The sequence below is a fragment of the Peromyscus maniculatus genome, chromosome 20, assembly GCF_049852395.1.
Source record: "Peromyscus maniculatus bairdii isolate BWxNUB_F1_BW_parent chromosome 20, HU_Pman_BW_mat_3.1, whole genome shotgun sequence".
In the NCBI taxonomy this organism is placed as follows: domain Eukaryota; kingdom Metazoa; phylum Chordata; class Mammalia; order Rodentia; family Cricetidae; genus Peromyscus; species Peromyscus maniculatus.
In genome coordinates this window covers 68,324,539-68,347,329 of record NC_134871.1, presented here as the reverse complement: position 1 = coordinate 68,347,329, position 22,791 = coordinate 68,324,539, and the positions used below count along the sequence as shown (strand labels likewise).

The 22,791-nt window shown below is 57.1% G+C and overlaps 2 protein-coding genes across 6 annotated transcripts in view; one reads left to right on the top strand and one right to left on the bottom strand.

Moving 5' to 3' along the window:
- Ddx23 (DEAD-box helicase 23) overlaps positions 1 to 8,221 on the top strand; it is a 20,329-nt gene extending 12,108 nt beyond the window's left edge. Inside the window, exons 4-17 of the mRNA XM_006974376.4 lie at positions 725 to 818; positions 1,066 to 1,131; positions 1,559 to 1,697; positions 2,022 to 2,155; positions 2,252 to 2,364; positions 2,550 to 2,693; positions 2,783 to 3,008; positions 3,308 to 3,453; positions 3,968 to 4,145; positions 4,750 to 4,992; positions 5,854 to 6,005; positions 6,200 to 6,308; positions 6,896 to 7,070; positions 7,410 to 8,221. Of these exons, the coding sequence (XP_006974438.1) occupies positions 725 to 818; positions 1,066 to 1,131; positions 1,559 to 1,697; positions 2,022 to 2,155; positions 2,252 to 2,364; positions 2,550 to 2,693; positions 2,783 to 3,008; positions 3,308 to 3,453; positions 3,968 to 4,145; positions 4,750 to 4,992; positions 5,854 to 6,005; positions 6,200 to 6,308; positions 6,896 to 7,070; positions 7,410 to 7,633 (2,143 nt within the window). The 3' untranslated portion in view covers positions 7,634 to 8,221. The remainder of the gene's footprint in view (positions 1 to 724; positions 819 to 1,065; positions 1,132 to 1,558; positions 1,698 to 2,021; positions 2,156 to 2,251; positions 2,365 to 2,549; positions 2,694 to 2,782; positions 3,009 to 3,307; positions 3,454 to 3,967; positions 4,146 to 4,749; positions 4,993 to 5,853; positions 6,006 to 6,199; positions 6,309 to 6,895; positions 7,071 to 7,409) is intronic.
- A 676-nt stretch (positions 8,222 to 8,897) lies between these two features.
- Cacnb3 (calcium voltage-gated channel auxiliary subunit beta 3) lies at positions 8,898 to 21,913 on the bottom strand. Of its 5 annotated transcripts, none has more exons than XM_015993098.2 (13): positions 21,893 to 21,913; positions 13,714 to 13,836; positions 13,384 to 13,506; positions 12,986 to 13,101; positions 12,527 to 12,591; positions 12,288 to 12,307; positions 12,029 to 12,109; positions 11,835 to 11,893; positions 11,586 to 11,695; positions 11,206 to 11,357; positions 10,892 to 10,987; positions 10,638 to 10,787; positions 8,898 to 10,164 (listed from the first exon to the last, which is right to left on the bottom strand). In XM_015993098.2, exons 1-13 carry the CDS (start codon positions 21,896 to 21,898, stop codon positions 9,850 to 9,852), a joined length of 1,416 nt encoding a protein of 471 aa, XP_015848584.1. In that variant the 5' UTR covers positions 21,899 to 21,913; the 3' UTR covers positions 8,898 to 9,849. The 5 variants fall into 5 exon arrangements, with proteins under 5 accessions (XP_015848584.1, XP_076412839.1, XP_076412840.1 ...); XM_076556724.1 differs by lacking the exon at positions 21,893 to 21,913 and adding an exon at positions 21,347 to 21,652; XM_076556725.1 differs by lacking the exon at positions 21,893 to 21,913 and adding an exon at positions 21,366 to 21,617.
- Positions 21,914 to 22,791: the final 878 nt, after the last annotated feature.

Here is a 22,791-nt window from a genome sequence, read left to right as displayed (position 1 = left end):
GCTCTCTTTCAAATCCTGACCTCACTTTTCATTTTCCTGTAATTGTTGTTACATATGTGTATGTGTGTATATTCCAAAATACATTAGTACAATCTGCTCAGTCCATATCCTGTCACTTGTGTGTATGTTTTCGGGGCTGGCCACTTGGTATTGGATAAACATTGGTGTGCTCTTTCCTGGAGAACACTTTCTCCTGATCTTCGAAGTGCTGAACTGCCTGTAGTTCTCTGTGTGGGGTTGAGGCCAGGGCCCCCCCCCCTCCACGTCAGCGTGTCTGTTACTGTCGTCCTTGTTCAGCTCACATTACGCAGTCATGTTGTGAAGCTTCATGGGTGTGACTTAATTTCGAGGACAAAGCCCTCCTATGTAGCGCTGGCTGTCTTGAAACTGTGTAGCCCAGGCTGGCCTCAAACTCCACCTGCCTCTGCCTCTGAGTGCTGGGATTAAAGGCATGTGCCGCCATGCCCTGACTTCTTTAGAACTTTGGATGACAGTAGTGAAGGTCCACTTCCCTGAGGGATTAGTCAGGAGATTCAGGTAGAGTGGGGACAAGACAGGGCACAGTTAGGTTTCAGAGCAGGCAAGAGCTCTAGGACATGGTGGGTGGCCATGGGCCAGTCTTGAGTAATAGGAAAACGTCTATACTCTTGGGGGCTCAGCCTGACTCTCATCCACGGGCTAGGGCTGGAGAGCGATGGACCCTTTTCCTTCTCTTTCCTTAAAGCTTGTCTCCTGGTCGGGGAAAAGATTTCAAATCTCGGAAGGACAGAGACTCCAAGAAGGGTGATGAGGATGAGCACGGTGACAAGAAACCCAAGGTAAAGAAGACTCGTGAGTCTGTCTTCCTCAGCTCAAGGGAGAGAATCTTTTGTTTGGTTTTCCACACAGGGTTTCTCTGAAGCCCAGGCTGTCTTAGAACTCACTCTGTAGACCAGGCTAGCCTTAAACTAATGGAGATAGATCCTCCTGCCTCTGCCTCCCGAGTGCTGGGTGAAGGTGTGTGCCGTCACTCCCTGGCTAAGGGAGAGAATCTTTATGAACCAAGGTCCTATGTTTTATGTTCAGATCCAGCCCCTGTCTCTGGAGGAACTTCTGGCCAAGAAGAAGGCTGAGGAGGAGGCTGAGGCTAAGGTAAATTTGGGGTCTGTATTAGTATATCCTGGCTGCTGCAGGCTGGGCATCTCCAACATGAGCCTTCTAGAAGTTAGAAGTCTCAGCGGCAGCGGCAGGAGTGATTTCTGCTGAGACCCCTGTTCCTAGCTGTAGGTGTCGTTTCTGTCCTGACACAGTCCTCCGTTGTTTTCTCATGGAACTGGGGGTCGAACACAGGCCTGGCTACTGTGCTGGACAGCTGCTGTTCTCGCCACGGCACCCTGCTGTCTGCAGCCCCTTTCTACTTCTTATATGATGAGGGAACGCTTTAGCCCACAGCAGAGTCCTGGGCCTCTGTGCACTTTGATCAGCATGTGTACTGTCTAGGCAGGCATCTGGGGTCTCCAGCAGTGCTATGGATGTTCCGCCCTGGGCTCTTTGGTAATCCTTCCTGTCTGTCTTGAAGCCCAAGTTCCTCTCCAAAGCCGAGCGGGAGGCAGAGGCTCTGAAGCGGCGGCAGCAGGAGGTGGAAGAGCGCCAGAAGATGCTGGAAGAGGAGAGGAAGAAAAGGAAACAGTTCCAGGATTTGGGCAGGAAGATGCTAGGTTTGTTTTCTATCCTGTGCAGAAAGGGTGGGATGAAATTATGGAGAGCTGGAGGCCTAGACTGGAGCTGTAGCTCAGTGGTGAATACTTGAGGCCCTGGGCTCGATCCTCAGCCACTGCAGAAGAGAAAAGGGAGGGTGGGGGATAGGAACTTGTTTGTTCCAGCATTTGGAAAAGAGAAAATGGTAAAAGTTTATGGGACTCTGCTGGCTCCCCTGTCCTATCACGTATCCAGTCACTTTCCTCACTCGTACCTGTTGACTGGACTCCTCCCGGGCCCGCTTCCTCCCCAGCACTTGGTAGCTTTTCCTTCTTTGATTGCAGAAGATCCTCAGGAGCGAGAGCGTCGGGAGCGGCGAGAGAGGATGGAGCGGGAGACCAATGGGAATGAGGATGAGGAGGGGCGGCAGAAGATCCGGGAAGAGAAGGACAAGAGCAAGGAACTGCATGCTATTAAGGTGCGGCCCTGGCCCCCCAAACAGGCGTTAGGTATCTGCCGCTCTGGTCTCGGGTCAGCCTTGGCACTGACAACTTTGCTTTCTCTCCCTGAGTAGGAGCGTTACCTGGGTGGCATCAAAAAACGGCGCCGAACAAGACATCTCAACGACAGGAAGTTTGTCTTTGAGTGGGACGCGTCTGAAGACACCTCCATTGACTACAACCCCCTGTGCGTAGCTTGGTGCCCACAAGCTGGGTTGCGGGCACTGGGTGGTCCGAGAAAGAGTTGTTGACAGGAAGGTGGGCTGGGATGGGGAGATGGAGAGAAGATGCTGGCTGGAGTGGGGGACTGGTGTGTGGTGGCAGTCTGCCCTTGCCTCCTGCAGCATCTTTTCTGTCCCGTCTCCATCGCAGGTACAAAGAACGGCACCAGGTGCAGTTGTTGGGGCGAGGCTTCATTGCAGGCATTGACCTGAAGCAGCAGAAACGGGAACAGTCCCGTTTCTATGGAGACCTAATGGAAAAGAGGCGAACCCTGGAGGAGAAGGAGCAGGAGGAGTGAGTAATTGCTCTGGGGTGGCTGGGCGGAGCCCAGGCTCTACAGAAACGATTGTACTGATGGCTTCATCTTCATCGTCTTGCTTCAGGGCAAGACTCCGCAAACTTCGTAAGAAGGAAGCCAAGCAACGCTGGGACGACCGCCATTGGTCCCAGAAGAAGTTAGATGAGATGACAGACCGGGACTGGCGGATCTTCCGGGAAGACTACAGCATCACCACCAAAGGTGGCAAGATCCCCAACCCCATCCGGTCCTGGAAAGACTCGTCTCTGCCCCCACACATCCTGGAAGTCATTGATAAGTGTGGCTACAAGGTAAGGGGCAGAGTGGCCCGGGAGACGTGCTGCTTCCTCGGTTACATTCTAGGACTGTAAATGTGGTTGGGGCTGGAGAACTCTGTTCCTTCACCATTTAGTGTCTTCTCTGTCCGTGGGCATCACACTACCATGCAGACACTTGCTGGTGGACGGGTGGACCTTTAGGGATTGCGTTTCTCCATGTGTCCCCTTTCCTATGTGGCTCAGGGACACGGTAGTAGCGTGCGTGCCCACTGCGTTAGCACTGTTCCGGGTCATGTGACTCTCCTCCATTGCTTTGGTTGTGGTCACTGCAGGAGCCGACACCTATCCAGCGCCAGGCCATCCCCATTGGGCTGCAGAACCGTGACATCATTGGTGTGGCTGAGACTGGCAGTGGCAAGACGGCAGCCTTCCTTATCCCGCTGCTGGTCTGGATCACCACCCTTCCCAAGATTGACAGGTGGGGCGGCCGGGACCCGCTGGGCGGATTTGGTGGGTAGGAGAGCTGAGGCAAACGAGCCAGTGGAGGTGAGAGAGGCCTGTGTTCCCTCAGTCACAGGATGAGAACTGACTGTCCTGCCCTCTCCCTCTCCTGGCGCTGATGTTACAGGTGTGCCCACCACACCCAGGCTTGTGCAGTTCTGGGAGTAACCCAGACCCTAGACACGTTAGGTGAGGGCTCTCCTCCGATGCCTTCAGGGTGCCTCCCTCCCCAAACCGCTACCTTTAATTTTTAAGTTTTTGTAATCAGAAGCTCTTTATTCTGGCTGGACACTAGGGAATAATTAGATCTCATCACAGAGCAAGGGTCACTCCCTGGAGAACTTGGTTATTTTGTAGTCTGATTTTTACATGGAGTCACCACCAACCTGCCCATTCCCATAGCTGCCCTTAAGAGTGACTTTGTCTTGCTCCTGCTTGTGGTTGGAAGAGACCAAGGCTTACGAAGCTGTGGGATATCCCATTTACCACAGGATCGAAGAGTCAGACCAGGGCCCTTATGCTATCATTCTGGCCCCCACCCGTGAGTTGGCTCAGCAGATTGAGGAAGAAACCATCAAATTTGGAAAGCCACTAGGTATCCGCACTGTGGCTGTCATTGGTGGCATCTCCAGAGAAGACCAAGGCTTCAGGCTACGCATGGGTTGTGAGGTTTGTTTTTCAAATGAGCATCAATTAATTATAGTAATATATACTAAGTAATGCTAATAATTAATGGGCATCACAACAGCCATATGAGAGTAGGTAGTGATATAGATTGTACACTCTTTCATAATGAAGATGAGGTTAATAACCTGTCTGCAGTCACACATGGCTGTCAGTAGGCCGTATGGAGGAGGGAACAGTTCCTGGCCAAACCCTGTGTTCTTATTACTCTGAACTGTAGATGAAGAGACTTGTTAAGGAGTCTGCTAAGAGAGTGATTCTCGAGTAGACTTCTCAGTGCAATCCCTCCATGTAGCCCCTCCCACAGTGTCAGCTGCTTCTCCATCTGAGGAAGTACCTCTTGATTATGCCCCCTGTCCAGCCCCTGGCTGGTACTCAGAAACCCATTCATTCCTGATGGAAACGGAAGGTAGCGGATGATTTCATGTAAGGTTCTCAGGAACCTTAAGTACCAAATCTGACTGGAGGTTGGGGTCCAGGTTTCTTATCATTGAAGGCCTGTTGCTAAGTGGGTGGATAGTTCACAGCAGAGGAAAAAAGGAAGGAAGTTGCCTGCTAAGGCCATGTATGATTACGCCGTATTTCCCAGATTGTGATCGCCACCCCAGGACGTCTCATTGATGTGCTGGAGAACCGCTACCTGGTGCTGAGCCGCTGTACCTATGTGGTTCTTGACGAGGCAGACAGGATGATTGACATGGGCTTTGAGCCAGACGTGCAGAAGATCCTGGAACACATGCCTGTCAGCAACCAGAAGCCGGACACAGATGAGGCTGAGGACCCAGAGAAGATGTTGGCCAACTTTGAGTCAGGAAAACATAAATACCGCCAAGTAAGGAAACTTTCTTGGGAGAAGTGGGGCCACTTCCCAGGTTTGTTTTCAGACCCTCCTTGTCTAGGGTGAGCCCAGTGCACAGGCTTCCAGCGTGCTAACAGTGCCTGGGTACAGGCCTCTGACGGCCAGCCTGGAAAGCTGATTCTAGAGAATCCTGCTCCTTAGAAAAGGAAAGAAAGCGCCAGGCATGGTGGCTCGCACCTGAAGCCCAGCATTCAGGAGGCAGAGGCAGGAAGACGGCTCCAGGTTGAGGCCAGCTTGTCTTACGTGTGAGTTCCAGGACAGCCAGATCTACATATCACGATCCTGTCTTAAAAAAGCTAAGCAGCTGGGTAGTAATGGCGCACACCTTCAATTCCAGTACTCAGGAGGCAAAGGCAGGTGGATCTGTGAGTTCAAGGCCAGCCTAGTCTACAGAGCAAGTTCCAGGACAGCCAGGACTGTTACACAGAGAAACCCTGTCTTTAAAAAAAAAAGGGGGGGTGCGTGCAGTGGTGGCACACGCCTTTAATCCCAGAGGCAGGTGGATCTCTGTGAGTTCAAGGCCAGCCTGGGCTACCAAGTGAGTTCCAGGAAAGGCGCAAAGCTACACAGAGAAACCCTGTCTCAAAGAAAGGGAAAAAAAGGTTAAGCAAAAGTAAGGAGTCACGATGCTGCCTGGACCCCAGGTGGTAGCAAATGCTTCCCGTCATTCCTGCCGTAGATGAGAAGGTAAAGATCACTGTTTCCCCGGTGACAGTGTAAGTACAGGTTAGAGCAGGACTCGTTGAATGGTTTAGTCTGAGATGAGCTGCTGTGGTGACAGAAGGGTATGTCCTTCCCTCGGCCTGGGCCAGGGCTGAACCTCCTGTTTTATAGACAGTCATGTTCACGGCTACTATGCCCCCAGCGGTGGAGCGTCTAGCCAGGAGCTACCTTCGGCGACCTGCTGTGGTGTACATTGGCTCTGCAGGCAAGCCCCATGAGCGAGTGGAACAGAAGGTCTTCCTCATGTCCGAATCAGAAAAGAGGTAGGGGCGGCTGAGCTGGGAACCCTGGGTGGAAAGAGGGCTTTTGTTTCCGTTTCTCTCTTGGTGGGGCGGCTGTGGGGCGCTGCTTTGCTGTTGAAGCTTCTGTTTGTTGAGGACCCTGGAGTCTGGTCACTGCTGGGTTGAGCATTTCCCTATGTCGGGGGCACTGTGTATCTCATTCTCCTTTCCCCCAGGAAAAAGCTGCTGGCAATTTTGGAACAAGGTTTTGATCCACCCATCATCATTTTTGTCAACCAGAAGAAGGGTTGTGACGTGCTGGCCAAGTCTCTTGAGAAGATGGGGGTACGTCTGGCAGGCCGAGCAAAGGCTAACCTTGTGTCGCTGCTCTCTGAAGCTAGGATGGAGTGGGGAGGGTCAGCTCTCACTCACTGTTTAATCTCTGCAGCACCTAAGTCTGAGGAAGGAAGGAACTGGTCAGTTACCAGGAATCCCTTCTATTCCAGCCTCAGCAGCCAGAGCCCCTGGGCTCTCCGTCTGGGCTGGGGCCAGGGAGACTGTGTCTGTGGGGCCGTGGTCTGTGCTGTCTGAGATGTGGAGTGAGGGGAAGGTGCTGGGGGCGGCTCAGCTCTCGGCGCTCTCACCTCCCTAGTCCTGTTTCCATGCCGATTCCTTGCCCTGGTTCTCCTTCAGAACTGTCACCTGCCTGCTCTTCAGCTCACCCGATGGATCGCGGGCTTAGACCCTACCCTGTCCGCCCTCTGCAGCGCTCCTTGGTTTCGCTCAGTCTCTGCTCTCGCTCACATGTTCTTCCTCACCTCACCTGAGCTGCTTCTCTTGCTTCCTGCGCTCTCCCGCCTTCTGCGCCCGCCCTCCTTCCCCCTCTTTCCTTCTGTGTCCCCAGCTCACTGCTGTCCCCGCTCTCCCAACAGTACAACGCCTGCACACTGCACGGCGGGAAAGGCCAGGAGCAGCGGGAGTTTGCGCTGTCCAACCTCAAGGCTGGGGCCAAGGACATTTTGGTGGCTACAGATGTGGCTGGTCGTGGTATTGATATCCAAGATGTGTCCATGGTTGTCAACTATGATATGGCCAAAAATATTGAAGGTGAGTGCCAGCGAAGGTGGCTTCACTCAGGGTAAGGAGAGACTACTTACTCCTCCTTCCCAGAGTCAGGGTGCACTAAAAACTGTTGTAGTCTGGGACGGTGCTGTCCCAGTGTCTAGGGTGACACTTCCTGGCGTGTGAAGAGTGGAGCTAGGAGACCCTTAGTGTTGTCGTGTGAGGAGTCGGCAGTGGGACGGGCAGACTGGCAGATACTGTGGGTTCACCGGGTGTGGACCGCGGGAGGTGGACAGCTGGCCCATGGCGGCTGGGTGGGGTGGAGTGGGTACCACTCTCCAGGATCTTTGACTTGGTCTGGAGTGACATCCTTCTGCTCCCCAGATTACATTCACCGGATCGGCCGTACGGGAAGAGCGGGCAAGAGTGGCGTCGCCATCACCTTCCTCACCAAAGAGGACTCAGCTGTGTTCTATGAACTGAAGCAAGCTATCCTCGAGAGCCCAGTGTCGTCTTGCCCTCCAGAGCTAGCAAACCACCCAGATGCCCAGCACAAGCCAGGCACCATCCTCACCAAGAAGCGCAGGGAAGAGACCATCTTTGCTTGACGCATTGATGGGGTCCAGAGACACACTGAAGCGGTGCCTGTTCTTTTCACCCCACATCCCTCTTTCCAGGCTCTCATCCTGGGGTTTAGGAAACAGTCCGATTCCCTGGTCTGGACCTGTGAGGTGGGCTCCGTAGGGACAGGAAGATGTTGTAGGAGGCAGGAGGAGCCTATAGCGTCAGGTCTGGCCCAGCTCTGCCCCTGCAGCCTCGCCGCTGTCCTGGTCACAGGGCGGCTGCCTAGCACTGTCCCCCAGCCTGAACAAACACCTGGCCACCTGGAGGGGACTTCCTTCAGCACGGGTGGCTGCACTGCCGGACCGTGCTGCCCTGACTGACCGGGGATCTGGCATGGTGAGGATGGTGGACCTTGGACTCTGTCACTCTGACAACAGGGTGAGAGCCTAGAGCTGTGCACAGCCTGTGCCTCAGTGTGCTGTGCACTCTAGACGTCCCTCCCCCGGGGAATCTGTTAGATGTGGGACAGGGTGAGCTGACTGTGTCCATCTTTAAGTCACTGAGTGAAATTTGTTTTCTATTCGCTGAGAAGATAAGTTTGTATGTTCTGAGAATAAATACATGAATATTAAGGCTGTGTCTGGTTCTGGCTAAACTCCCCTCTCTGGGGACCACGAAGTCAGCAAGAACAGCACTGGCTGAACATGGCTTAGCTGAGAAACGAAAGAGCCACGCTGAAGATTTGCCTGGGTGACACCCGAGGGCGGATGGAGATCACGGCAGCAGGACCGGTGTCTTTTCTCCTGTCTTCTGTCACTCGGGGCCTTGTCCAGGTTCCCGTCCAGCTTGCACAGGATGAGAAAGGAAGCAGCTGGAGCCGCACTCCAGCCACCGTGTGCCTGACCTGGCTTCCCTTGCTCCCGGGGAGAGTCAGCACTGGAGGTCTCCAGGGCTGGGTCTGAAGAGGACCACAGATCTTGCCCTCCATTTCAGGCACACGCTCTTTGCCCCTCATGGTAGGCAAGCATGTGAATTCAAGTTGCAGCTACCTGTGGAGCCCTCTGGCCCGAGGCAGGCGCAGTGGGAAGCTTCGACTGAGTTGCTCCTCAGAGCAAGTCCCTTCTGTACTGCCAGTCCCTCTCTGCAGACATGGGGCCTGGGGTGCAGTGTACCCACAAATACGTGCCTTTTGCAGCTGCTGCTTCCCCTCCCACTCGGGAATCCTTGGAGAGAAAGGGCCAGCCTACTTCACCTCTGCAGACTTAGGCCGCACAGTAATACAGAGCCACGTGAGCCAGACAGCGGACAGACTGTGCATGGTGTTTTATTGGAGATGACAATGAGGTGGGGCAGGTTCTCAACGGAGCATGCTCTGTAGGTCACACGCTAGAGCCGTAAGGCAAGGGTAGCCAGGTGGCCAGCCTCTGGGGGCCATCCCCCGGGTCCTAATGTCCTCATCTAACCCTAACTTAACAAGCGCAGCTGAGTCAGGGAGCCCTGGTCTTGCAGGAGGCATGGAGGGAAGGAACAGAAATGACAGATGCAGGGGCGAAAGAGTGAGAAAGGCAAGGGGGCCGGAAGCTGCTCCTCCTCCCCCGCAGTCCAGGCCGGCTTCTGCTTCACCACGCTCCAGTTCCCTAGTCCTGCCAGATGCTAAGCTTCCTGGTTTGGAGAGGAGGGCCCTTTCCTACCGGAGCGTCTGCTGTGAGCTGTCTGTCCAGCCTCACCGGCACCGCGCCTGTCCTAGGTGTCAATGCCCACCCCAGCTGACGGTAGAGAGGAGCCACCGTGCGGAGCTCTGATGCTTTCATTTCTGATGTGTGGCAGTGAGGTGAGTGGAGGCCCTTGGACCCCAAAGCACAACGGAGTGCTTTGTTAGGACTTAGGCTGTACCGCCCATACTCCTACCCTCGTTATTAGAGGGGCATCCACTCCGGTTGGAAGTCCCCTGCTAAGTGATCCTGGCCTGAGATCATCGCCCACGTGGGCAGCTTCTTGTGCAGGTGAGGAAGGTGCCAAGGGTGCAGGACACAGCTTAGTACCTGGGATGAGAACCTACGGGGTCACTGTGCCCAGGAGGTGAGGGGGCCCCTGGCTTCTCCCAGAACCTTGGGACCACAGTCAGCCCTGGACCAGGGGCTGGGCAGGGGGTTGTGAGAGCTGAACCTAGAGGCAGCCTGATGCCAGTCTAACTCCAACCTGCCTGAGGTGGGCACCCCAGCCGCTGTGCCTGTGCCTGCCAGGGTAGGGCAGGAGGTGGTCAGTAGCTGTCCTTAGGCCAGGGCCGGTTACGCTGCCAGTTCCGGTCATTGTGGTCATGCTCCGAGTCCTGGGCTAGGAGCCGGTCTTGGGGGTCATGCCCATTAGCACTGGGCAGCCCCGAGGTGTGTTGGCGGTGAGGCTGATACAGGTCCTGGTAGGCATCTGCATAGTCCTCCTCCAGATGGCGGGAGCTGCGCTGTGAAGAGCCGGTCCAGGCCTGGCGGGAGCTCTCGCTGGCCTCATCTGAGGGCATCAAGCTGTCCCGCTCCAGGGGTGAATGCTCCTCACCTCGCTCCCCCAGCAGCTGCTGACTCTGGGGGCCACACAAGAGCTCTGAGTAAGGTGAGGCAGGCCTGGCCTTTGCTCCTCCTAGGACTCTGGCAGGGAGGTGGGGCTCTTCCCCTCTATTCTCAATTCCCAGGTTGGGTTCTAAATAGTGCGAGGAAGAAGTAAGCTGGGGTGTTCTTCTGGGCCAGGCAGAGAAAGCTGGAGTTTGGGCCCCTGCATATTCGGGCTCTCCCTTAAGAAGTGATTGGGAGAGAGGTGTGGAGAGAACATTTCCTTTGACCCTGGAAGGCCCATCTCCGATTGCTCATCTCTTTCACTGTGCTAGTCAATCAGGAAGTCCCCTGACCTCTCTGCCCTAGGTCTGTAGAGCGAGCTGAAGCAGCTGACAGCTCCTCCATCCCTGGCTTCACGTGCAGGCCAAGGACAATCCTTGGGCAGGGCAGGAGCGTGGTTTCGACTGTGTAAGCCTGCACATTTGTGCCCACTGGAAATGGTTACCTGAAGTCCAGGGATGGCACTGGGAGGACCCAGAAGTCCAGGGCCAGGTGCTGGATGGTGGGTAGCTCGCCAATAAACCTCCAGGTATTCAGCCAGGTGCTCACAGGCGTCCTCCAGCTGGTTCTCATCCAGAATCACATCAAACGACTCCTGGACAGAAAGGACACAGGGAGGTTGGCGTCTCGCGGCAACCCTCCTGCTCTCCATCCTGCACCCTGCAATCGGGTGTGGCTGCAGCGGACCCAGGCACTCACTGGCGGGCACTGAACCAGCTTATCGTAGGCCATCATCTGTACAGTCAGGTGCTTCATCTGTGACTTCCCCCGGGAGCGGATGAGTCGTTGAAGTACCTGAAGCGGAAAGGCAGAGACAGGCCTAGAGTCTCCTGGGGCTCTGGGTCAGAGCTGGCTGGGCCTGGAAGGAACTAGGCACGTTCCCAACTTGTGATACGGCATCAGTAAGTACCAGGTGAGGGTGACTCAGTGCGGCGTTGAGGGACGGCAGGAAAAGGTCACTATATTCTAGGGGGCATCTCCTGTGGGACCCCAGCCGCCCCAGTTTCACTTACCTTCGGTGAGGATACTTTGACAAAGACGATGATGGGGGCCAGCGAGGTCTTGGCCAGCTGGGCTGGGTGGTTGATGGTATCAGCATCCAACACCACCAGCTGCAGGGATTTGGCCAGCTCGAATATGCGCTCAATCTCACTCTGCACTTCAGCTAAGGAAGAGGAGGCGCTCACCAGGGGCTCTGCCCACTGCTTAACCCTGGGCTTTGAGGGAGGGCTGCTACGTGGCGGAGAGGAAGGACCCGACGGCCTGGGCGGGCAGCGGACTGTGCAAACGAGGACAGTCCTGGGGGCGCTGGAGGGGGGGGGGATGGGCAAAAAAGGGAGACGTTCTGACTAGCGTCCAAAGGGCGGAGAAGCAGGAACAGAGGAGTCCTCACCAATGCTGGAGCGGGCGGAGGAGCGCTCAATGATGGTCCTCTTGCCAGGGTTGTTGAGCACAGACCGCTTGGCCAGGGAGAGGTCAGCTGTGACTCTCGTGATGGAGATCCTGGTAAGGGAGGTCACAGCCGCCTTCAATCTCAAGGCCTTCTTTACCCAGTCCTCCCTGAGAGGAGACTAGCTCTGGGCATGAGGAGGAAATTATTTTCTTCCTGATTCTCCTTCCATCCCAGGCCAGGGCAGCTTACCTGCCATCAAACCTGTGTTTTAGGAAGTCGAAGAGAGCCTTCTGCATCATGTCTGTGACCTGGAGGAGAGGGCGTGGCACTGACAGGGGGCTCCAGGAGACAGGCAGCGTCCCTGAGAAGAGTTCACCCCCTCCACACAGACATTTCCCACTGTCCTTGAAGCCTCCCCTGACTCAGGTTGGGCATTTCCTCACCTCATAACCTTTCAGAGAGGGTCCCACCAGCACCACAGGCCGCATGGAGGGCACCACATCGTATGGGGGAACATGTTCTGCCTGCAAAATGGCCAGGAGGTCAAGACAAAAATCTTGGTCTTGGTGCCCACTTTATGCCTGATTGCTCTGGGGGCAGAGTCAAGAGTTCTGGTCCCTCCCCTCTGCAGTGTCTGACCAGAAGGGTCCCTAGAACCAAAATCCGCCCCTCACCCGCCGCCCAGGTCCCTTTCTGACTCACCTGCTTTTGCTTCTGCTTGGCTTTTTGGAAAAGGAAATAGAAGATTAAAATTGCTGAAGGGAAAAGGCCGTGGGGGTGTGGCAGTTCCTTCCCCAGGGGAGGTAAGGGGTTCTCCCTGCTTTTCCGATCCCTCTACCGGCCCCTTCCCATAAAGTTCACTGAGGAGGACCCCTTCCACTGTATCCTGTTTGCCCATCTACCCAAGGTGGGTAAGCTGAGGGGGTGGGGGTAGGGGGTACCTAGAGATGGAGGAGGAGAGCGTCTGTTGCCAATGTCACTCAGGCTGGAAGGGTTCCCCGATCTCCTGACAGAAAGAGGGGGGCGGTAAACCATGACTGTGTCTGTCAGCTCCATACATTATTTAATGTTTTACAAATTAGTAACTCCCTTTAGGACAGCTGAGCGTGTATGTTGTGTGTGTACACACTTGCATGGTGTGTGTGTGGAGCTGTGTTCCATGGGTCAGGTATTTGGGGTGTTCTGTGCCTGGGGTGTGTGTGTGTGTGTGTGTGTGTGTGTGTGTGTGCACGTGCGTGCATGCGTGTGCGTGTGCGTGCGCGTGCGTGTGCGTGTGTGTGTGTGTGTGTGTGTGTGTGTGTGTGTGTGTGTATGAAGTCGCAGCACTGTGGAGCTGTGTTCTGTGGGTCAGGTATTTGGGGTGTGTGTGTGTGTGTATGGAGTCGCAGCACGGGTCTCACCTGGCCTTCTGTTCCTGTTTGAGTCGGATGCTCTCCAGGCGCTGGGGGCTGGGGATGAAGGCGATGTCTCCGCCCTCTTTCACTAGCCTCCCGATCCACCAGTCATTACTGTACTTCTGGGAGTGGACGAGAGCGGGGAGGGAGGAGCCGTGAGAGGGGGCGTGCCCAGGCCCCTTCGGAGCCAGGGAAGACTTTGGGAAGCTGGTGTGAGGAAGGCAGAGGGGGGGCCAAGGAGAGTATGATGGCGTCTCAGAACAGTGCAGCCAGGTTCAAGTCGTGTGGCATCACGGGTGTCACAGGAGACTACTGGTTAAGCTCCCACTTTCCGAAGTGAGGACCAAGGCAGGGCTGAGAAGGACACAGGTGTACAGAAGGACACAGGGGAGAAGGTGGATTACCTCTTTAATGTGCAGGAAATCTTTGGCCTCAAAGTTGACTCCAGAGCCCTGGACTGGACACTCCTCATCCAACACCCCACAGTAGCTGACATTGGTCCTCACAGCAAATGCCACAGGTTTGTGCTGGGAAATTTGATCATCAGGGCAGTGAGACACCTCGGGACATCTCGTGGGGGAAGGCAGAGGCCCCATACAGACGAGAAGCCTCCTGCCTGCCACACCCACTTTTCCACACGTAAGCACCCCCTGACATGACCCTGGGGACCCAAGAGCCGGCACAGGTTTGCACCCAGCCGGGCCCCCTGCCGGCGGCGCCAGCGGCAAATATACCTTGGCTCTCTCCAGCTGCTGCTGGGCCTGACTCTCCACTTCTCGCCTGGCACTCTCCCGGTCCTCCTCCAGGGAGACGTCTGAGTCCAGAGAGGGGCGGCTGGTGTAGGAGTCGGCTGAACCCTGGGAAGGGAGAGTCTGTGTAAAGGGACTGTAGAGGCCTCTCCTAACCCTGATGCCACTTCTCCACCTTCTAGGGGATGATATGACCCTCTAAGCTGCTGCTTGTGTGCCTCCCAGTGTCTCTGAGGCTACGGAGAGGCTGGCCCAGTCCACAATGTAAAGACGGGGCCCCTCTGCCGCACACCTGTCAATACCTTGACTCAATAATGTTCACCCCCTTCTCTCCTTTTCCCCTCTACCGCGTCCTATGGAGCAGAGGGAAGGGAACAAGACTACAGATGATGTCTCTGAGACGCCGTGGAATCCAGGAAACCAGGTCCTCTTATCCATGCGAGCCTGAAGCGGCCTAGACATGATCCCTTTAAGACAGCTGGCAAGAATATAGCTAGCCAAGAGATGCGGGTTGGAGCCGGCACGGCACTGCACACCTATAACTCCATCGCTGGGAGGGAGAGGAGCAGGAATTCCAGTTCAGGTGCAGCTAGAGAGGGAGTTAAAAGCCATCCTGGGCCACTCGAGACCCTCCCTCAAAAAAAAAAAAAAAAAAAACCCAGATGGGGTAGGGAGAGGGGATGGTGAGATGGCTCAGCAAGTGAAGGCATCTGCTGCTCTAACAGGATGACCTAAGTTAAATCCACGGGACCAACAGTGCAGGCAGAGAACCCATCTCTAAAGTTGTCCTCTGATCACACACACACACACACACACACACACACACACACACACACACACACAGAGTAAATAAAAACACACACACAAATGAAAAAGCACACATGTGCATGCATGTACACAGTAGCATGAGTGAGCTTACACACACAGTAAATGAAAACACACACAGTAAATTAACACACACACACACACACACACACACACACACACACACACACACACACACACACACACGCTGGTAGGCCCTGTCACAATGTGACCACCTGACCACTAAGACTCTATCCAAGTTTTTTGTTGTTCGTATTTGAGCCAGGGTCCACTATGTAGCACTGGCTAGCCTAGAATTTTCCATATAGACCAAACATAGACATTTGCCTGCCTCCGCCTCCCAGATGCTGGTGTACCACCCCAGCAGGCTTCTAACAAGGTTTTGGGATCTGTTAAATGGATGCGCATTTGCCCTGCGGTGTGAAGATTGGGCCGGAAGTTGCAGACTCCTGGAAGTCTCCCTTGCTCTCCCCACCCACAACTGTCTTTCCTCTCACACCTGCTAGGACCGGCCAGGTGTGAGCAGCAAGAAGCCAGGAATGAGAGAGCAACACAAAGCCTCTCCTGGGTACAGGCGAGGCCATCACACACCCACCACCTGGCCTGTACCTCCCTAGCCTTGCCCTGGGGCCTGGGGATACCAGGCCCTGGAGAGAGGCTACGCTGGTACCAGGCAACCCAGGCGATACAGGCCCTTGGGGAATGGGGTGCCTTTGGTGATGTGAACAGGGACAGTCCTTAAGTCCTGCCCATAGTAGGGTCTTGGGGTAAGGAGTGTACACTTGAAGGAGTTCACTTTCAAGGCCACAAGGAAGATGCCAAACAAATAAGGGAACTTCAACTTTGAGACAAGCAGCTGAAAGTTAAGGTACCTAACTGGGTCGGGGGGAAAAGGGACTCTTTTCCGACACTTTTCCTTACATGCAGCTGCCTGGAGGGATTTTTCCCTCAATTCTGAGATGGCCAGCGGCACAGAAAAGGTAAAAAAAAAAGGATGTGTGTAAGGAAAGCGGTTTCCGAATGTTCAGGTTGAAGAACAGACCCTGGAACTCTCGGGCTCTGATCACCTAACGAGGCAGCAGAGCCAGACGACTCTCTCTGGAGCCCACAAACACACACGGTCGACCTGTCGACCATGCCTCTGACCCCAGCCCAGCCTGGGCAGAGGGTGGGGGGGGGCTGGTCACTTGGTGTCAGCCCTGGAATCTGGGCTGGAGACTATGTCTATATTGTAAACCAAAGGCTCAAGGCAGCCCCAGAGTGGTGCCGCCTTTTGTTCCGCACAAGTAGAGGGTGTCTGCTGCTCCCCATCTCCCCAGCCAAGGCAGAACGAGGCTGAGTCCCCGGGAGGAAAAAAAAAAAAAGCCTTGACACGGAGTGAGGGACCTCACTCCCAGGACATAAGCGTGGCTGCAGGGTGTGGCTGGCTAAGGGGATAAGAGGCCAGCAGGTGAGAAAGGCTGGAAGGAGGCAGGATGACCACCCACTGTGTATGCATCAGATACTTCCGAGGTACCCAGCAGGTGTTGGGAGAAGTGTGGCTTTGACCTCTGCGGATGCTAGCGCTCAGCCTAATTTAGTCCTCACTGCCTATGTCTGGGGGTATCTAGGCTAGAAGACCTCTTAACCCTGGCTAGGCGAGAAACGACAGGTCTCTCCCTAAATTGTTTAATGAGTTGTGTCCTGAATTACGGTAGAGCCACTTTCCATAATTCCCGTGCCCTCAGGTATTATTTATTGCCTGGGCTACTCTGGTATCAATGAAGACGGTAGGAACACCTTGTGGAGTCCGTTAGGGTCTTACTTCCCCAGCCCATTATACCCAAACAGCCAGAGTCTCAGTACTCCAGAGTTGGCGCCGTGCCCTGGTGGTTGCCCCCCTTGCCTGGCGAGTGTGTGGGCAGGCTGCAGCTCCTCTCTTGCCTGGCACGGGGGAAGAAGAGGAGGGAGATGAGCCCAGTGGATTTATTTAGAGCCTGCTCTCCCTCCCACTGCTTCAGAGGGGGCCTCAGGGAGAGCAAGGAGCTGGCAGGAGGAAGCCAAGTGGGGGGGGGAAGCGATCCAAGAAACAGAGAGGGTCAGCAGGGAGCCACAGGTCAGCAGGACACCCTCAGGCAGCATCCCTATGTGCCAGTGTCTTTGGCCTGACTTCTCACCAGGGATGAGAAGGGAGCACCCAAGGCCCTGGGGCCCCACAGAGAGGTCTGTTCTCCAGCTCCTCTTGGCACCCTGGGCTACACCAGCTGTCCCTTCAACTGTCAGAAAGAGGCGTCCATCGGAGCCTTGAAAAATCATCTCTCTGCTCTCACCGCAACGTAATTAGCCCCAGAGCCCCACGGAAAATTGGGCCCCTGGAAGGAGCCTGGTCCTTCAGAATCGACGGACACGTGCCTGTTCTGAGCCTCACAAGACAGAAGACTCGACCTGACCCTATCAAGGGATGTTTTCAAGCCATGTAGTGGTCCTTTCCCAAGAAGGCCTTGGGGTGGCATGTTTGAGAAAGTCTGGTAACTCCAAGGGGCTCTGAAACTGCTCCCCACCCTTGCCCCCTCTTTCCAGGCATGCTTTCTGCTTTCTGAGCTCCGGGAATCACTGCCTAATGAGCTGATTTGTCTCAGTGGGTCAGGAGATAAAAGCAAAGAGGAGAATTAAATATTTATTGGGTGCCTGGTTCTCTGAGAAAAGATCTTCCTTTCCATCCCCTGGCCTCACCTCCAAGCCCTCCATGCTGAGCAGGAGCTCAGAGGAATCCTCAGCAGGGGGCTGGGGAGGTGGACGGACCTCAGTCCGAGGGCCCACCCGTGTGGTGGGTGGCCTTTGGAAGAAGCTGGGCTACAGTGAGGGTGAGGGGTCAAAGCTGCGCACAGGGGTGGTGGGCAGAGGAATAACAGACCTTGTCAAGTCCTAGAATTCCTAGCTGCAGAGACTGGTACCCGACTCTCTAAATACTCTTCCAGCTCCCCAATTTGTCATTTACTTGAGGCACAGGTCCGAGTGACTCCCCTAAAGATCAGCTCCTCTTGCTCTGTTCAGACCCCATAAACCCCGAATTTGGAACTCCAGACATCCCGTGTTCCCTCTAAACCCTCGGTGCCAGGGCCTTCGGTCTTTCCTCCCCCTGCTCCAGCCTTCTCTCCCTACAGTGTCCCTCTGTGCACACACCCGAGTACCCGGGAGACCTGGCCTTGAAAGCCCATAGCCCCACTTTCCTAGAGGGCCCCCACCCCCATTACGCGCCCTGCCCCGCTGTCAAGGCGTTTTTTTTTTTTCCCCAAAGTCCTGAACGGGGGGGGGGGGGGGGAAGGGTTGAAGAGCGAGGTGTCATCCCAACTCCCCCACCCCCACCCTCCCCGTGGGCACTCACCGCCTCCGAGTCCTCAAACCCGGGCACGTAGGAGTCGTCATACATGGGGGAGTCCGGGGTGGGGGGGGGGGAGAGCGAGCGGCGCCGGGGGCGAGGACGGCGGGCCGCGCCCGAGATGCCACCGAGCCGCGCAGCCCTGCGGGCGGCGGCGGCGGCGGCGGCGGAGAGCGCGAGCGCGAAGGAGCGAGCGAGCCGCGAAGACCAGCTGCTCGCAGCTCAGATCACCGCTCCCCTCCCCACCCCCCCCCAGCCCCGTCGGTCCCACCCCGAGCGCGCCAGCGCGGCCGAGGAATCTGCCGCCGGCCCCCACAACAATAGTGCCCGCCCACCGGACCCCCCTCCGGGGAAGGCGCGGGCGGCGGGGCCGCCGGGGCCGCGGAACCGGGCGCACGCGGGCCGGGAAGGTGGGTCCCCGGCACCTCTGGGGCCGGGGCGACTGGGAAGAAGGGCGGAGAGGCTTGCAGGCGGGGCGGATCCCGGCGGGGAGGAGGCGGGGCGAGGAGAGATGCGGAGACGGGGACTCGGGCAACCCAGGAACTGCTCCGCCGGGAAACAAAGGGCTGGCGCGGGGGAGGGGAAGGGGCGAGACACTGCCAGGAGGAGACGCGCGACCCCAGCGGAGAATCGAGAGGGTGCGGGCGGCGGGGAGGCTGGATGGAGAGACCCGAGGGCTGGAGGCAGCGAGGACGCGCAAGACAGGAAAATGGAGAGATAGAGGGGGACGGGCCGCGGATGGGGAGAGGTCTCAGGTGACAGTACGTTGTTGTCGGCTCCCTGCATTTCCAGGAGACACCCAAAGCGAACCCCGCAGAGGTACTAGGGAGGAATGGTTTGGAGATCCCAGGCCACGAAAGCAGCTCCTGCCCCAACAGGTGCGTGGCCCTCTGTGCTCCCAGCCGCAGCAAAGGGCCCACCCACCCTTGAGAAGGGGGAAGTTCGGGTACGCTGGCTAGGCCTCCCCACACTTGTTGCACGGGCAGATTTCATCCAACTTAAAGCCGGGATGGAGATGCTCTTCCTCGCTTCCCTGCCAAGGATTGTGCCAGACACTGCCAAGGCATCCGTGGGAACTGGGGCAGAAAAGGGGCTGTTTTAGGTGAGCCTAAAGGGACAGATGAAGCCGAGAGGGTGGAGGCCCGGGGATGGCTGCAGGTGGAGCAGAAGGTGGGATCCCGACTCTGAGACTGGCAAGGAACAGGGGCAAGTCTCGCGCTTTGCAAAAGGCCGGGTGTATGGTGGGTCGGATGTTCCTCGCCACCTCGCTCCACTCAGCCCCCGTTAAGGGACTGCTGAGATTGGAGGAGAGAGAGCAGCAGCCCTTTGAATGGAAGAAACCTTCCGAGGGCTCTCCCCACATCAGCTCCCTCCTTCTTACATCCCCTGACCAAAAATTCCCTTTTGAATTTTAACCACCTGCCTGGGCAACCCCCAAGAGGACGTGAGACAGACAGACATCAGCCATGCTTGGTGTCTTGCTCTCTCAACCCGGCTGCTTTCCATTCCTATTCCTCACACCCAGGAGGGTAGGTTCAGGACTCTGCCCATCCCCTTCCCTTCCTGGGCCAGAGGGAAATCAGAAAGCCACAATTTGCAAGGGTTAATGAGATAGATCTATTAGAAGGTAGTGGGGGGGGGCAGAGGAAGACCACCCAAGGCAAATGCCTCCTCACCTCTCTCTCATCTTCCCGTTTCCTTGGCAAGAAAAAGACGGGGGGGGGGCTCATCTTATGACACCCTAGTCTGCCTCTTTCTCCTAGCAGGATTGGCAGGCAACTTGACTGGAGCTCTGGCTGCTGAGGGCAGCAGCCGAGATTGGGGCAGCCACCAGGTTTCCCAGCCCCGAAGCCTGCATGATGAGGGGCTAGCAAGACGTTCTAGTCTGCGTTCCCAAGCACTGCCTTTCCCCTGTACCTTCCTTTCGCGTCGTCTCTCTAGCCCCCTCCTTCCAGAGGGTGGAGAGGTGGGTATCAAGGAGGAAGACCCCCCAGGCTCTCTCCTGGGAGATGGCCTCTCATCTGAGGACTCCCCACCCATAGAGGGTCCTGGGACTGCAGGCAGCTGTGGATCCGCTACCACCAGATTCCCTTCCTCACACCTTGTTGTCTGTCTCCATCCCCAGCTGGGACAATGGTGTGTCTAAGTCTGCCTCTGAGGAATGCGTTGCCATGCCAACCACCTCCCTAGGAGAATGGGTTCAAGTTCCCCATACCGACGGGCATCCCTTGGGGTCCAGCAGGCGGCGGCACTTGGGTCTTCCCTCCCCCCCTCCCCACCTCTACCCCTGAGTTGCTACCCAGTGCCCACTTCGTGTCTCATCAACAGTCAGTCACACCTGCCAGAGTCCAGTTCTCGTGCTAATCTAGCTATGGAAGCAGGAGCAAGGAGGAAAGCCTCAAGTGTGCCCGGGAGCTGGGTAGATGCAAATTCCTGGACACCAAGTGGGGGAAACTGAGGCAGGAGCTAGGAGTGCTACACCAGGTGGAGGCCCCTAGCATCCCAGCTCTAAGGTTGCCCCCCGCCGCCCCGCCCAGGAACTCCGAGAGGGTCACCGAGGGAGCCTGGCACAGCCCCCCTCCCAATCCAGCCCCTTCCCCGGCCCCCAGTCAGCCCCCTGTCTGCGCACGTTGCAGGAGCCGCCAGATCCAGCCTTCCCCTCCTCTCACCCAGAGGTCTCGCCTCCTGGTCCCCCACTCCGCGTCCCCACCCCACCCGCGCTGCAGTTTCTCCCAAATGCCGGAGCTTTCCTGCCACCCCTCTCTGGGGAGGGGGCCCCCGGCGGTTACCTCGTTCAGCAGGAAGGTTGCACTGGAGTCAGAAAAAGACATAGACCGGGCTAGCGGCCTCTCCCCCTCCCCCGGGCCAGGGGCTCCGAGGCGGGAGCAGGACCCAGCCGCGGCTCTGCACACTGCTCCAGCCTGCTGCACGCCTGGCCTCGCCCCGCGCCCGCCCAGCTCCAGCCGCCCGCTCCCTCTCCGAGATCGTGGTTCCACCCCTTTCCTCCGATCCCCCCCCCCCTTCCTTTCTAGCCTCCTCCTTCAATCTTCCTCTCACTCCCCAGGGCCTCCCAGTCCGTCTCTCCCCACGCCAGTCCTTCCTCCCTACCACCCCAGGTCCCTAGTCATCTGGTGTCTCCCACCGCCCCTCCATCCTCACCTCGCTCCCCCCCTCCCCGCCCCAAGCCATCCCCTCCCCCTCCCCCAGGTCTCCGGGAAGGACAGGGTCTGTCTGCGGAGCTCCGCCAGCCACCGGCAGGCAGAGGGAGGGCGGGAAAGGTTCAAAGGCAGGCGCGGCACCGGGGCTTTTAAGGGGAGGAGGAGGTTCGGTTCCCTCCAGACCCCAGCTCGGTGCAGCTAGCGCCCCACCCCACCCCCCGCACCCCCGCGCGCGCCCCAGCGCCCCCCAGGAAGCAAGGCCCTCCTGCGTCCCCACCTCAGCCGGGTTAACAGACCGAGAAGGAAGAGTGCTGGTGCTCAGTTCGCCTGCCCAAGCCTCAAGACGCCCCTCTGAGTTCCGGGGAAGCCATGTCCAGCCAGCCACCCTTTTCCAGGTCCCGGCCCCTGAGGCTGGCTTCTGCAGAATCCTCAGGGAGGCAGCCCGGCGGGGACGCCTCCTGGGTCCGTTAGTGCGCCGCAGGTCTCAGGGAAGGTCAAGGCGAGGTGAGGCGGCGGCCTCCCTACCCGCGGCAGCGCCCCCTGGATTCGATGGCCCGGTGTCCGCACCCGCCCTCCAGGTGGCAGCACCCGCCGCACGTGCTGCCTCCTGCCAGCAGGAGGCGCTGCTGCAGAGGGCGCAGCCTGGATCTAGACCCAGCCAAGCCTTTCCCCCTCTCCAGGAGCCACATCCCATCTCCAGACCCCCCACCCCCACGCCCAGGAGAGAACCCCAGGCTGCACTCTGTCCCCACCCCTGTGTGTGTGGGGGGGTTCCTTTGAGACACTCAAGAAAGACCCCTCCAAAGCCCCAGACCGCTCTTACCTCCATCCTGGTCTCGGGGGGAACCCAGGCAAGCCGGGCAGCATCCCAGCTCAGTCTGGGCAGCAGAGAGCACAAAGTCGCAGGACGCTTTTGGCTTCTCGGGTCAGTACCCCTTCTCGTCCCCTCGGGCGGGCACGTCAAAGCGGACAAGCCCAAGTTCTGGCGGAGGGGGAGGGGGGGGAGAAGCGAGGGTGTGATCCCAGTTCGCTCGCTTCCTACACCCTCCTAAGCGGACCAGCCTGTCATTGGTCCTTCGATACTGGACCCTTCCTTGCTCTTAAGACACTGGCCGCGCTTGGGCCTGGGGCGAGTGGGAGCAGACCCCCTTCACGGCGACAGAACTGAGACCTTAATGACCTGGGCGGGTCTCCAACTTCACCTCAGCATCGAGGCGGGGGGGGGGGGAGACTCCCTTTCTCAACCCTTCTTCGAACCCACTTTCTCGGGGTGGAGGAGGTTCGGGACCCCTCCTCTCCACCTCGCTATTCCCTGAAGATCTCTGGGGGCTGTTTTTCCCTCTCTGCTCAGCTGACTGTCCACTGGTCCCATCCCAGAGCTGAGGTGGACCAGCACCCATCCTCAGAGCACTCCATTCCAGGTTCCTCTTGGGCTGGCTGTAACCTGGAAAGCGCCTGGGGAAGCCACTGCCTGCCCTTCCTCTGTGGTCTGTTCCTGCCACAAATGTGGCCACCCCAACTTACTCAGCTTCGAGCCTGCAGAGGAGAGGTAGGAGGGTGTTCATTCTTTGCATTTTGTTTTTGTTGGGGCTTGTAATAGAGGGAACTAAAGTTTAGCTTAGGCAATAAGACCTGGAGGGAGAGAAGTCTCTCCCCCCACACACACACCGCTCACCCCCCTCCCTCCTTGCCTCCCCTGCTGACCACAGCTAATGGACTAGC